Source organism: Typopeltis vanoorti, chromosome 22 (genome assembly GCF_054136105.1).
Source record: "Typopeltis vanoorti isolate ZY-2024b chromosome 22, IOZ_Tvanoo_1.0, whole genome shotgun sequence".
Lineage (NCBI taxonomy): Eukaryota > Metazoa > Arthropoda > Arachnida > Uropygi > Thelyphonidae > Typopeltis > Typopeltis vanoorti.
This window is the reverse complement of record NC_143570.1, coordinates 30241904-30254376: the sequence shown is the minus strand read 5'-3', so window position 1 is coordinate 30254376 and position 12473 is coordinate 30241904. Positions and strand designations below refer to the sequence as shown.

The following is a 12473-nucleotide window of genomic DNA, read 5'->3' as shown; positions in this document are numbered from 1 at the left end:
GAAGAACTCTTTGGGATTACCCTTGATCTCTTTGGCTAAGGTCTTCTCATAATCTGATTTAGCTTTTCTTACTATGCTGGTAACCTTCCTAGCTTGAGCCTTATACTGCTCATGGGTGTTCTGATCGCCCTTCTCCTTGTAAATTCTCCATAACATTTTCTTTTTTTTTTGCAGTTCAAGCTTGATACTACTGCTCATCCATCTAATGCCTGCCTTGTTTGACCTCCTGACCATGAGGACACAATCTGATATTGCTTTCCTCAGATACCCGCTGATTTTATCCCAAGCACTGCTAACATCTTTCCCTTGCAATATGTTCTGCCATGGGATGGCTGCAAGCTCACTCCGAAGCTTGTTATAATTGCCTAACCTGTAGTTCCGTACATACCCCTTCTTAATAGAAAAATCCACAGATTTTGCAACCTCCCAAGTCAATACCACATGATCGCTTTCACCAACTGGAGGTAACGAGGACACCTTACTTATGCATATAACCTCTGAACCAATAACCAGGTCCAACACTCTCACACCACGTGTCCCTTCAGTTACGTTCTGTTTCAAGTAATTATCTCGTAGAAGATGTATGAACTCCATTTCCTTTTTGCTACGTGATATTTCCTCCTTCCAATTGATATCACCATAATTAAAATCCCCCATAATAATCACTAAGCCTTCACTCATTGCACTAAGTTGCTGATGCATGAATTCAATATCTCCCCCCGTATTCAATATACTTGAGAAATGGTTGAGAAGAATTGTGGAAGAAAAGCTTGGTGAAGAACAAGCTGGATTCAGGCCAAATAGAGGCTGTCAGGATCAGATCTTTAATTTACGACAAATAGTTGAGAAATCATGGGAATATAACAAAGATCTGTATTTAAGTTTTGTCGATCTGGAAAAGGCATATGACAAGGTGCTAAGTGAGAAGCTATTCAATACACTACGGTTTTATGGTGTCAATGGAGCATTATATCAAGCAGTACTTAGTCTTTATTTGAGTTGTAGATCAGCAGTTAGGATTGAAGGAAGTACAGGAAGATGGTTTAATGTTATATCTGGTGTGAGACAAGGATGTACATTATCTCCTCTTTTATTCATTATCTATATGGATCATATTATGAAGGAAAGTGGTATTAAACCTATGTCAAAATTGGAGATGTTAATGTCAGCTCTTTTCTTTATGCAGACGATGTTATACTTCTAAATAAATTGCTTCAAGTTTCCAAGATTCCCTGACTAAATTGAATAACTGTTGTAAGAGATATGGTATGAAGGTCAGCAATAAAAAGACAAAGACAATGAAAATAGGTAGAATCGTTGAAAATGTCAACTGTGGGGGAACCTGTAGAACAAGTAAAACATTTCAGCTACTTAGGCATGATTTTTAGTGAAGATGGTAAATTAAATATGGAAATAGACAACAAAATCAACAAAGATGGTATGGTAGGAAGTCAATTGAATAAATTCATATGGAATAAGAGAGAAATTAGTCGGAAACAGTGTTCAAGCCAGTATTAATTTATGGATCTGAGAGCTTGGTCAGAAGTAAAACACTTGACCAAAGACTAGAGATCACAGATATGAGAGTCCTGAGAAAGATTAGAGACCTGAACAGATGCCATCAATGGCAATATCATGTCAAGAACGAGGATATTAGGAAAGAACTATACATTGTCAGCATCCAGGAATGCATTAGCAGAGCTAATCTCAGGTGGTATGGTCACTTGAACAGAATGGGTGAGAAAAGATTAGCAAAACAAGTGTTCTCTGCCAGGTTGGCAGGAAAACGACCCAGAGGAAGACCAAGATATAGGTGGTTTGATAATGTACAAAATGCCTTAGACGATAGAAATATAAGATTTGATAATGTTGGAGTCTTGACAAGTAACAGACTGATTTGGAGGAAAATTGTAGATAGGAAGTTAGTAATGATGTAAATTTTTCATATAGTACTATCATATCCTGTACACCACTTGAGGGTACATGGCAGGAATTTGATGATGATGACAAATACATTGTACTTGTCATCATCATCAACACATAAGCCTGAACACTAGAATTACAACCCTTTAAGCATAATGAAGGCTGCCTATAAACAGCAACAAGGAAACAAGATGGTCGAAGGACAAAGTAAAGGACAAGCTTCATAATAAGAAACTCCTTTTCAAACAATGGGAGTAAACCATAACTGAAGAAGACCGCATTGTATATCAGGCAGCATCTGAACCGTAGCACAAGCAAATGCTAGTTGTGCAGATGATTTTTATGACTTGAAATGGCTATAAACTATAATGAAATCTTCAAGAATGCAAAACAAAGACATCATAGTTCAAATGACATCAAAGCAATCAAATACATTAAGACTGAACCCAGGGGAGGGGTGTTACTGAACAAAGAATGAAGACATAAGACAGAAATGGAAGGAGTATTATCATCACCTGCTAAATTAAAGCTACCCTAGCAAAGTTCTGCCTGATTTACCAACAACAGAAGGTCCTGTGCTGGAGATCAGAGAATTAGATGTAAAGTGAAGATTTGACAAAATGGCAAACAACAAAGCCACAGGACCTTATATCTTGACTGAATTGTGGAAAAGGTTGGGTGTTGTAGGTGTAATCTTCCTGAAAAATCTTTTCATCATTATCCTTGCAGAGTGAATCCTGGATGGATGGATGAAAAGCTATCTGATATTGCTCTGTAAAAAGAAATGAGATGTGCAACAAAGCCACAGGACCTTATATCTTGACTGAATTGTGGAAAAGGTTGGGTGTTGTAGGTGTAATCTTCCTGAAAAATCTTTTCATCACAAAGCCACAGGATCTTATATCTTGACTGCATTGTGGAAAAGGTTTGGTGGTGTAGGTGTAATCTTCCTGACAAATCTTTTCATCAGGATCCTTACAGAGAATCTTGGACAAATGGATGAAAGGCTGTCTGATACCGCTCTGTAAAAATAAATCAGATGTGCAACTCTGCGAGAATTATGGAGCCATAAAACTCATCCCTCACACATTCAAAATATAGGAGCAAGTGCTTAATCAGAGGTTCCAGGAGCTAACAAACATCACTGAAAATCAGTGCAGGTTCATGTGAGTAAAATCCTTAAAATTGAATGCTATATACTTGATAAAAATTTACTTGAATGGCAGAATGAAAATAAAAAGGATTCTGCACCTAATACTGATTTTTGATCACGTTCCACGGAAATTAATATGGCAAGCACTGAGATCACAGTAGTTCCCAGAATATCATATTAACCAAATGAAAGACAAGTACAGGAATGTCATAACTATAGTGAGAGTCCCAGAAGGAACCAGAGAAAACTGGAAGTCAAGGTGGAAATACGTCAAGAATCAGCACTGAACCTACTTCTGTTTAAGTTGGTCATGGACTATCTATCAGCATACATTCAATAACCTGTCCTATGGGATATTTTGTATGGTGATGACATTGTCCTGGTGAGACATGGCCCAAAAGACTTATAATTTAGATAAGAGGACAGCAATGGAAAGTGGTGGCTTGCTAATTAGCTGACAGAAGACTGAGCACATGCATGCTGTGATTTTTCAAATGGCAACAACAATGACATCATATACTTGAAAATATCCCACTCAAGAAGGTTGACAGTTTAGTATTTGGGCTCAATCCTCTCAAAGGACAGCACCATTGACACAGACATGGTCAACACTGCACAAACACTGGCTGATGAATTGGAGAGTGTTGTCTGGAGTATTATGTGACAGAGCAAGTAAATGAGAAGATACAGTATGAACAATGTGAGTAAATGGGAAGATAGATAAAGCAGCAGTGTGAGTAAATGGGAAGATATATAAAACTGCAGTGTGACCTGCCATTATATGTCATGTGGAATGTTGGTCCCTTTAGAAACAACAAGAACAGAAGCTACATGTCACAGAGATGAAGATTCTGAGGTGGTCTGGATGAATTGCCATGCTGAGTAAATTGCATAATGAACATATCCGTGGGAGCTTCAAAGTTAGATTGCTGATAAAGTAACTTAGTGCCATTTTAGATGGTATACACACATCATGAGATGCCCTGTAGATCACATGACGCAGATGGTAATGGAAGTGTGTGTGTGTGGAACCAAGGGGACATGGTAAACCCTATTTAACATGGATGTCCCTTATAAAAAAAAGACCTCTAACCCCCAGTTGAAGACATTGACAACCCAGGACAGAATGTCCTCATGACTACAGGCTAGGTTGACTGACTTCAAGTGAAATAGTGAAATAGGATAATTTTAATAACAAAGAAGAAGATTCTTTAAATTTAACTTATTTAATCCACTAGTTTAGTCCATAACTCTTGAATTTGCACTGTTTTCATTAGCATAGCTTATGTTATATAGATTCACATAAGTTTTAGCAACTACATGAAGTTAGTTTCAGAAATCCCATCTATTGTGAGTCTGAAGCTGTTTTACGACACATTTTGAAGTGTATATTCACCTAACGTCAGAATAAATGAAACTTTTCTCTGAAATTTCTCCTAAGTTTCATAAAAAAAAAGTTAATATTGTGGTGAACAACTCAATTACCCTTATACCTGATAGATAATACTTGTGTAATGGTGAATTTTCAATTAATGTCCTACTCTGAAATCTAGCACCCTGATTCACATTGACAAGTTCACTTGATACCTGCTATCATATGTATTAAGTTTCTTATGAGTTCCTGGAACTGTTTGTATAAATATGCTTGAGTATACAACATACATGGAGAATCTGAGCATCTTTGGCTTCTCTGTCTTTGTGGGGAAAAAAAAAGAAATATATAATGCAACAGTGCGTGCACTCTTTAGAAACTGAATTGGTCAATGAAAAAAAATTTTTTTTTCAATAATGAGGTTCCTATGAATGTATGGTTATTGTCATCATGTTCGTTTGAAAAGAATTTTGTATTTTAATTGTTTACTTACTCAGCCATGAGTCAAGTAAATGATTGTGCTTACTTCACTGAAGATTTTAAACTTAACTTGTTATTTAACTTTAAAATCTTCAGTAATTTATAGTAACATTTGATTAGATCAGTTTGAAAACTGGAGAATTTATACAGAAAAAAAAAACCATGGTTTACAATTAGGTTTACGCAAAAGCCTTTTTGATATGGCTAATTTTGTTACCAAAAGTTGCTAGCTGGTTATATTTATCTGAAACTGACAGACTTTCATATATTTTTCATTGTGAGTGGTTAGTGTAATTTAACGCTCATATGAAATTGGTGATATTTATCTTCATTTTGTTTTTTCCTTAGAAAATTAGAGTTTTCTAGTAGATTTTCATGTTTTTAGAGTATTTAGTGTCTTTATAGTATATTTTTATTGTAATATTTTAATATTAAATATAGGTGTAAAAATGGTGCCAAAAACACAGAAGAAATGAAACGTTAACAAGAACAGCAACATAGTGAAGAAGAAGAAGAACTCTTTAATATTCACTAAAGGCAATATTAAAGAGTTTATTGAAAATAATTTAAACCCCGAGATCGCTCAGCTAAAGTAGAATATTAGACAGACGATGAAGGAACTACATAAAGTTGAGCAGCATTTAGAACACGGAGAATAAAAATGTTCACGAGCAAAATGGAAAACAAAGCACGGAATCAGGTAAGTTAGCACTTAATTACAAAAATCTGGTAAGTAAAGTTGATCATAAAAAGAAGGATGTTATTTGGTATGGTGATCATAAAACATGCCGTTGATGAGCGGGTTATAACATCAAGTTTTCCTGGTGCAAAAATTAAAAATATAATGCAAGCAATTCAAAAACAGAAAAGAAAAGTAAACAAGATCATAATTGCAGCAGGAACTAATGATTTAACTAGCGATAAGTTCAGTACGAGAGAGGACATGAAAGGGTTGTTGGAAGAGGTGAGATCAAAGTGTGAGAAAGTGAAAATAGTAAGTATATTACCTCGATATGATAAAAATGAATTAAGAAGATCTATGATGGCAAATGATTTGATGCATAGGCTGTGTAGAAGGAATGGATGTGTGCAGTGAGTTTGAGGAAAGATTGGATTTGAATGAGAGGGATGACCTATATTTGAATGCATATGGCATCAGGAGTCTTGAAAAATTATTAATTGATATAAGACCTAACACAGAGAGTCAGGGCAACTGAATTCTAATGGGAGGAATCGTGAGAATTGGTGTAAGAGCAACAATATAACTGTGTTAATGATAGGAATGATTTCTATTACGGAAATGATTATGGAGAGAGAGAACGATTCTGTGTTTGACTTATCAAGCATGTGTAAAGATGTCTGCATAAGTAAGGAACTAGATATGAGTAGATATTTGCAAGTTGTCTGTGTCATGCAGACCACAGATAGGTGTATGCAAAAGAGCATGCGGGTAATTGATTATGTCTGTACACGAATGCTAGGAGTATCAGAAATAAAGAAGTAGAGTTTTGTTTCCTTGGTTAATATATTGGGCCTCATATTATAGGAATTAGTGAGAATTGTCTATCAGAAGCAGATGTACTAACTGGTATTGAGTGCAAAGGACAGGATAGGAGAGGAGTGGGGGGTCATCCTGCTAATGATATCAAATGTCTTGAATCCATTTAGAATTGAGGCCTATACTATTAACAATTTTTCATGTGGTAGTGAGTTTGAAGCCATCTGGTGTGAGTAGTCTAACAAGATTAAATATAAAGCATAGTGTTGTTACAGACCAGGTGGATCGGTTGCTAGTGACAAAGAAATGAAATCAACAAATAAATATGATGATTGTGAACAGAGTAATCATAATGGGGAACTTTAATTATGCGAACATAGATTGTGTAGCTATGAAATTTAATTTATTGAGCTTTTACAAGACAACTTCCTCAAGCAGTACGTGACAGAAGGAAACCAAGGAAAAACAGTGTTAAATCTGATTATAGTGTCACAGGGAGGTTTCAATTAAAGATGTAAATATTCTGCCTCCAGTTGATGACAGCGATCATGTGATGCTCACTTTGGAAGTGGCTAAGTTTATGAACGTTCCATTCAGAAAAGGTTACATGCTGAACTACAAAGCAGGAAATTATGACCACCTAAGGGATATGCTGGATTTTGTGCCATAGTATCAGTTACTAGATGGGAAGTGTTTAAATATACTTATGATGTGTTTAAATGATGCAATATCAGAATCTGTCCCTAGAGTTCAAAGAATAAATAGAGTAGGAGTGAAGTGGATGTGTAATTAATTAAGCAAGAGATATCGTAAGAGAAGAAAATCATGTACTTTAGGATGATGTCAGTTATGATAATTATCAGCAGCAGACCAGAAGAGACATTAATGACACTGGGAAGGATTTGACATGCAAAATACAGCTCTTTGCTGATGATGCGAAGGTAGGTAAGTAATCTGGAGTTCTGCTGATATGCAGTACTTGCAGAATGATTTGAATAGGCTGGAATTGTGGGCATGTGAAAATAGCTGTAATTTCAATGTTAATAAATGTAAATTATACATTCTGGTGTGATTAGATATCCTATGTCGTATTATATTGGTGGGATTATGCTTGAACAAAACTAATGAGGCAAAGGATCTTGGAGTTTTAGTAGACAGGAAGTTGAAGGGTCATACAGCAAGTATTGTAAATACAACTCAGAGAATAATGGTAATGCTGAAACGAACCTTGACATTTAAAGATAAGGAAGTCATTTTGCCTCTTTATGAGGCTTTGATAAGACTTCACTTGGACAATTGCCCATGCTTGGTTTCCAGGTTTCCGTCATGATTCTGATACAGTGGAGAGTGCAAAGGAGTGTGTCAAAAATGATATCTGGATTGTGAAATACAGATTATGGAGACATATTGAGAATTCGTAGGCTGCGGACACCAGCAAACAGGAGGATAATTGAGACTTACAAACTTCTGAAAGGATTTCAGTAGATGGAATTTTTCATTTTATGGAAGGTGAGGAAAGGATGTGAGGGCATCCATGGAAGTTGAGAATGAGTGCTGTCAAGAGGGGGGTTAGGGCTAGATTTTTCTCTCATAGAGTAGTGCGTGATTGGAATGGATTGTTGTTGGATGTTGTGTGTGCAAGTAGCATGAATGAATTTAAGAACAGGTTTGAGAGCTGGTGCAAATAGTATGGCCTCCCTGTATGATATCCTGACTCCCTGGAGGTCTCTCTTAATAATAATAATAATATAATTTTGATTTCATTGGGAAGTAACTCTGAAACAATCATGCAAGCAGTGTAAGAAAAGACATTATGTAAGAAGTTCAAGACAGTCTGTATGGATCGGAGGTATGAAGAATATAAAATGCAGGCTAGAAAGATGAGAGGCATAGTAAAGCGAGAAAAAAAAAGAGTTCTGTATTAGACAAGATTGGATAGTCAGGCCAAAGATAATTCCTGAGAATTCTTCTAAATGACATGCAAGAGGAAGAATAATTATGAAAGAGTGAAAGTGGCAGATGGTGATATTAGTAGGGTGATCATGGCAAAAGAGATAGAGGAAATTATTTAATGAGCATTTTATCTCATTATTAAATGATGTCTTGCAACACATAGAAGGGAGCAAATAAGAGAATTAAAGATGGCTGCATCAGAGGTGTATCAAGTGTGACTAGACATTCATAATGCAGTGGGAATGGATGACATATCATGTATTTTTAAAGGATACAATGGCTATGCTCTTGACCTGGTTATTTATTGAAAGTGTTGCAATGGAAAAGGTTTCTTAAGTAGTGGAATGAAGGAAAATAGTCCCATTCTACAAACATGATTCTATGAATCATTTTTGTGGAGGGGAGACCGAGAAGTTTCTAATTAGAGACTAATCTGTACATATCTGCAATTGTAGTTAAGGTATTGAAGAGGTTGGCTAGGAATAGAATAATAATTGAATACAGGATTGGATTGATGGACATAGAATTCTCATATATGATTGGCAATAGTTTGTGAATTTTAGGAATATAAATGATAAATTTAGTTTAATCCTTTATCCAAGTGTGAGCAAACAAAGTTTGCGCCCATGGCCCTTCCCTTAATGCATAACATTATACATATCCGCAAGGAAATGTGTTTTGCATTATGGGAGATACTGGGATAGGAGTGATGTTAGCTTAGTCCACCTTTGCTACGAGTTGCCCGGTGTTGTACTACCTTACCCGCAGTCCTGAAGATATTTCAGGCGCAAACTTTGTTTACTCACACTTGGATAAAGGATTAAACTAAATTTATTATAGTCTAACCAAGTGAAGAATTAAACTTCCAGGAATATAAATGAGCTTAAGGCTCAGCAAAACAGATATGTTGCTAGTGGTCCTTCAATGATGATTCTCTCAAATGCATGGCATTGCTGTAGTAATAGTAATGTAGTGATTTCATGCTCAAGACTGTTTAGAACATAGATGAATAATCATAGATGATATACAAAAGAGGTGATTCACTTTTTTGCTTGATATAAATGAGTAAAGTTCATATTTAAACACAGTTCCTTTTACTAGTCTAAAAAGGTATCCAAGAAATATGTGTACACCTCATTCATCAACTGAACAAATCAGCTTCATCCACTTGACTCTTACTTTGGAATTTAGAAATCAGGAAGGCTACTCATTCACTATTGTGCCACCCCAAGTGTGGATAGAAAGATTTGCATGAAAGCTTTCTGAATATTGGATATGTGTGGAAAAATTCCAGAAGGAGTTAAAATATGGAAAACATTATACATTTAGAAAAAAGAGTTAGAACAAGAAATGTGTTAAATACTATAAATTATTAACTTAGATAGGCTATGCTGTAATTTTTTGATGAGTATATTTTGTAATTTGCTATAAGTGCAAGATTCCTTTTGCAAAATTATATGGAAACACAAAAGTTTCTTAAAGAAATTTTGTAACTTGCACATAAATACAAATAGTAAATGATTGTCATTTTTCCCATCTAGGAGCAGGTTGAAGCCCAAAAAAAATTTTGCATTCTTTGGCATTTAACAAGAGACTTGCAATTAAAATGCACACCATCTGCATTATTACGAGCCTTTGATAGGTATGCATTTTTTAAAACCATAACAGTATTATTCATGACCAGCTTATTTTTCCATATGAGTTTTGTTAGTGATTAACAGTGCAGTTTTAATGTTAGATACTTTATTTAATATTTTGAAGTAATTATTCCATGCATCAACAGTATTGTCTTTAGTTATCACCACCCCAACAGTATTTTTTGTCTGTAAATTGCATGTGTTCTGAAGGCCATTTTGTCTGTATGCTGGATGAAAAACCTGAGTTTCTGGGAGAAAAAATCCTGCTGCCTCCATATGAGATCGACTAACTCACCTTCAATTGAAAATATCCATATAAAGATATTGGTATTTTCATCGTGACGAGAGTTGAACCTAGGTCTTTTCCAATCAAAGGGCACAGTGTACTATTGTTCTTTCAATTGCGCTGCAGAGGTGCTTATTGAAACTATATAACACATTAGTGTTGTGTGGGATTAGAAACCGGGATTAAAAGAGAATCAACCTATTAATATTTCTGTTAACATCTGAAGATTGTAGTCCATAGTTAATATTGGCTGCATCAGAGGTGTATCAAGTGTGACTAGACATTCATAATGCAGTGGGAATGGATGACATATGTATTTTTAAAGGATACAATGGAAGGCTGTTCCAGAGAATAGAGATGGAAACCTCTCTCACTAGTTTTGCAGTTTAACTGCCAGGATTATTGAGTAGTTGCTGCTTGTGATATTGTAGGCCTATGGGAAATTAGTGGATTGGTATAAAAGTTTATTGAAGGGATGGCCATGGAGCAGAATAAGTATAAGGCAGAGATTGCATGTGTGATATGAGTCAATGTGAGATGGGGGGAGGGGGGGGGAGTCATCATTTAATCCAATAAAGCTTTTCTGGAGGGCATCCAGAATTTTTAGGAGAGCTTTTGGCATGTAATAACAAATGTTAGTGCAGTATACTGAAGTTGGAAAAATTTGAAATTTGTACAGAATTATTAGCTATACTTGGTGAGGAGTATCATGCTAAGTGAAAAAGGAAACCGTTGAAATTATGGAAGTATTGTGTTTGTGAAAAAAAAAAAGCAAAAGATGAATGAAACCCAACCTGAAAAAAGAAATGTAATCATGTCTGAGAATATAGTTATTATAAAAGGTAAGAGATGGTGAAACATTTCTTCTAAGAGGGAGAGAAGATAAGATTGTGTTTTCATAGTATTGAGATTGACTAAGATATAATCACACATTTGAGAATGGTTTGGAGATTAGTGCATAATACAATTTGTAAAAGTTCTACAAGCTTGAAATGCTTCATCACTGCAGTGAGAAAAGGTGGTCATTTGGGTATAGAAAGAATAGGGTAGAATGGCAGGGAAATTAGGAGGGGGGAAGTGGCTGCCCAATTACAAAGAATGACCATGAAATACTTTAGGATCAGAGCCAGTCAGCAACTCACAATTTTCTCCAGTTCTTTCCATTTCATGTCCAGCAATGGAAAATATATAATCTGAATATGGTGGAATCCATACTCAGATTACTAATTACTTGGTGATTTCCTGGTTGTGAAGATGATGACTTTCTCCATTGTTGGGAGAAATGGCAGGAAAATTAGAAGAGAGGAAAGTGGCCACCCAATTACATAGAGTGACAATGAAATAGTTTAAGACCAGAGCAATCAGCCACTTTACAATTTTCTCCAGTCCTTCCCATTTCATGTTCAGCAATGGATAATACAACAAGGAGATTTGCTATGAATTGAGAGTGGTAAAATTCATACTCAGATTACTAATTAGTTGGTGGATTCCTGGTGGTGAAGATGATGACTTTCTCCATTGTTTTTGAAAATTTGAGACGAGAACAGTGGGTTGATAAGTTTGGTGGTGTTTTTCTTTTAATTTTTTTTATGTATCTCTGTTGTTTAGAACATGCCAAAATGTAGTCCTGCTTCCATGCTGTGAGGTACAGTGTTGATATGAAAGAGTCTGAAAATCACATATATTGTGATGTTAGTTTTTGCTGACAAGTTTTGAGTACAACTAGAAGAAATTAGAAATTTTAGTATTAAGCTATTCAGACTTCTAATGCTTGACCAGAGAAGGCATGTGATGAATTATTTTTGGTTGCTGTTGGGTATGTTTTACCTGGTTTACTTACATAGGAATAGGAAAGGAAGAATCATGTTAGAAGTTTGGCTTTGTCTTTAGATAATATTATAGTGTTGCCATCTAGACATGATGGAGAAGGGTAAGAGCAAAGAGGTAAGTTAGTTGCATCCTGTTTTCTTGGTAAGGAACTAGTAATCACTACAACTGTTTCATAGAAAAAATTTCTACAAAAGCATGTTTTCTGCATTTATCCTTACAAAGACTCCAATTGGAATTTATTAATTATTTTTTGCAGCTATTGGGAACTTAAATATTTCCTGAAAGTAAAACTCAAATTTTTGTCTGAGTCACTTGTGATAGGCTGAATCTTTTGTTTGGAA

At 35.5% G+C, this 12473-nt stretch overlaps 1 protein-coding gene across 5 annotated transcripts in view; it reads left to right on the top strand.

Annotated features, from left to right (window-relative positions):
• The window catches only part of LOC150094270 (protein DOP1A), a 613349-nt gene that overhangs the window by 220146 nt on the left and 380730 nt on the right, over positions 1–12473 (top strand). For all 5 annotated transcript variants that reach the window (XR_016550242.1, XM_090412136.1, XM_090412135.1 and 2 more), the window contains one exon: positions 9921–10021. Coding sequence is in view for 4 of the 5 variants with exons in the window: in XM_090412136.1 (XP_090268262.1) it covers positions 9921–10021 (101 nt within the window). In the remaining variant the exon portion in view is untranslated. The remainder of the gene's footprint in view (positions 1–9920; positions 10022–12473) is intronic.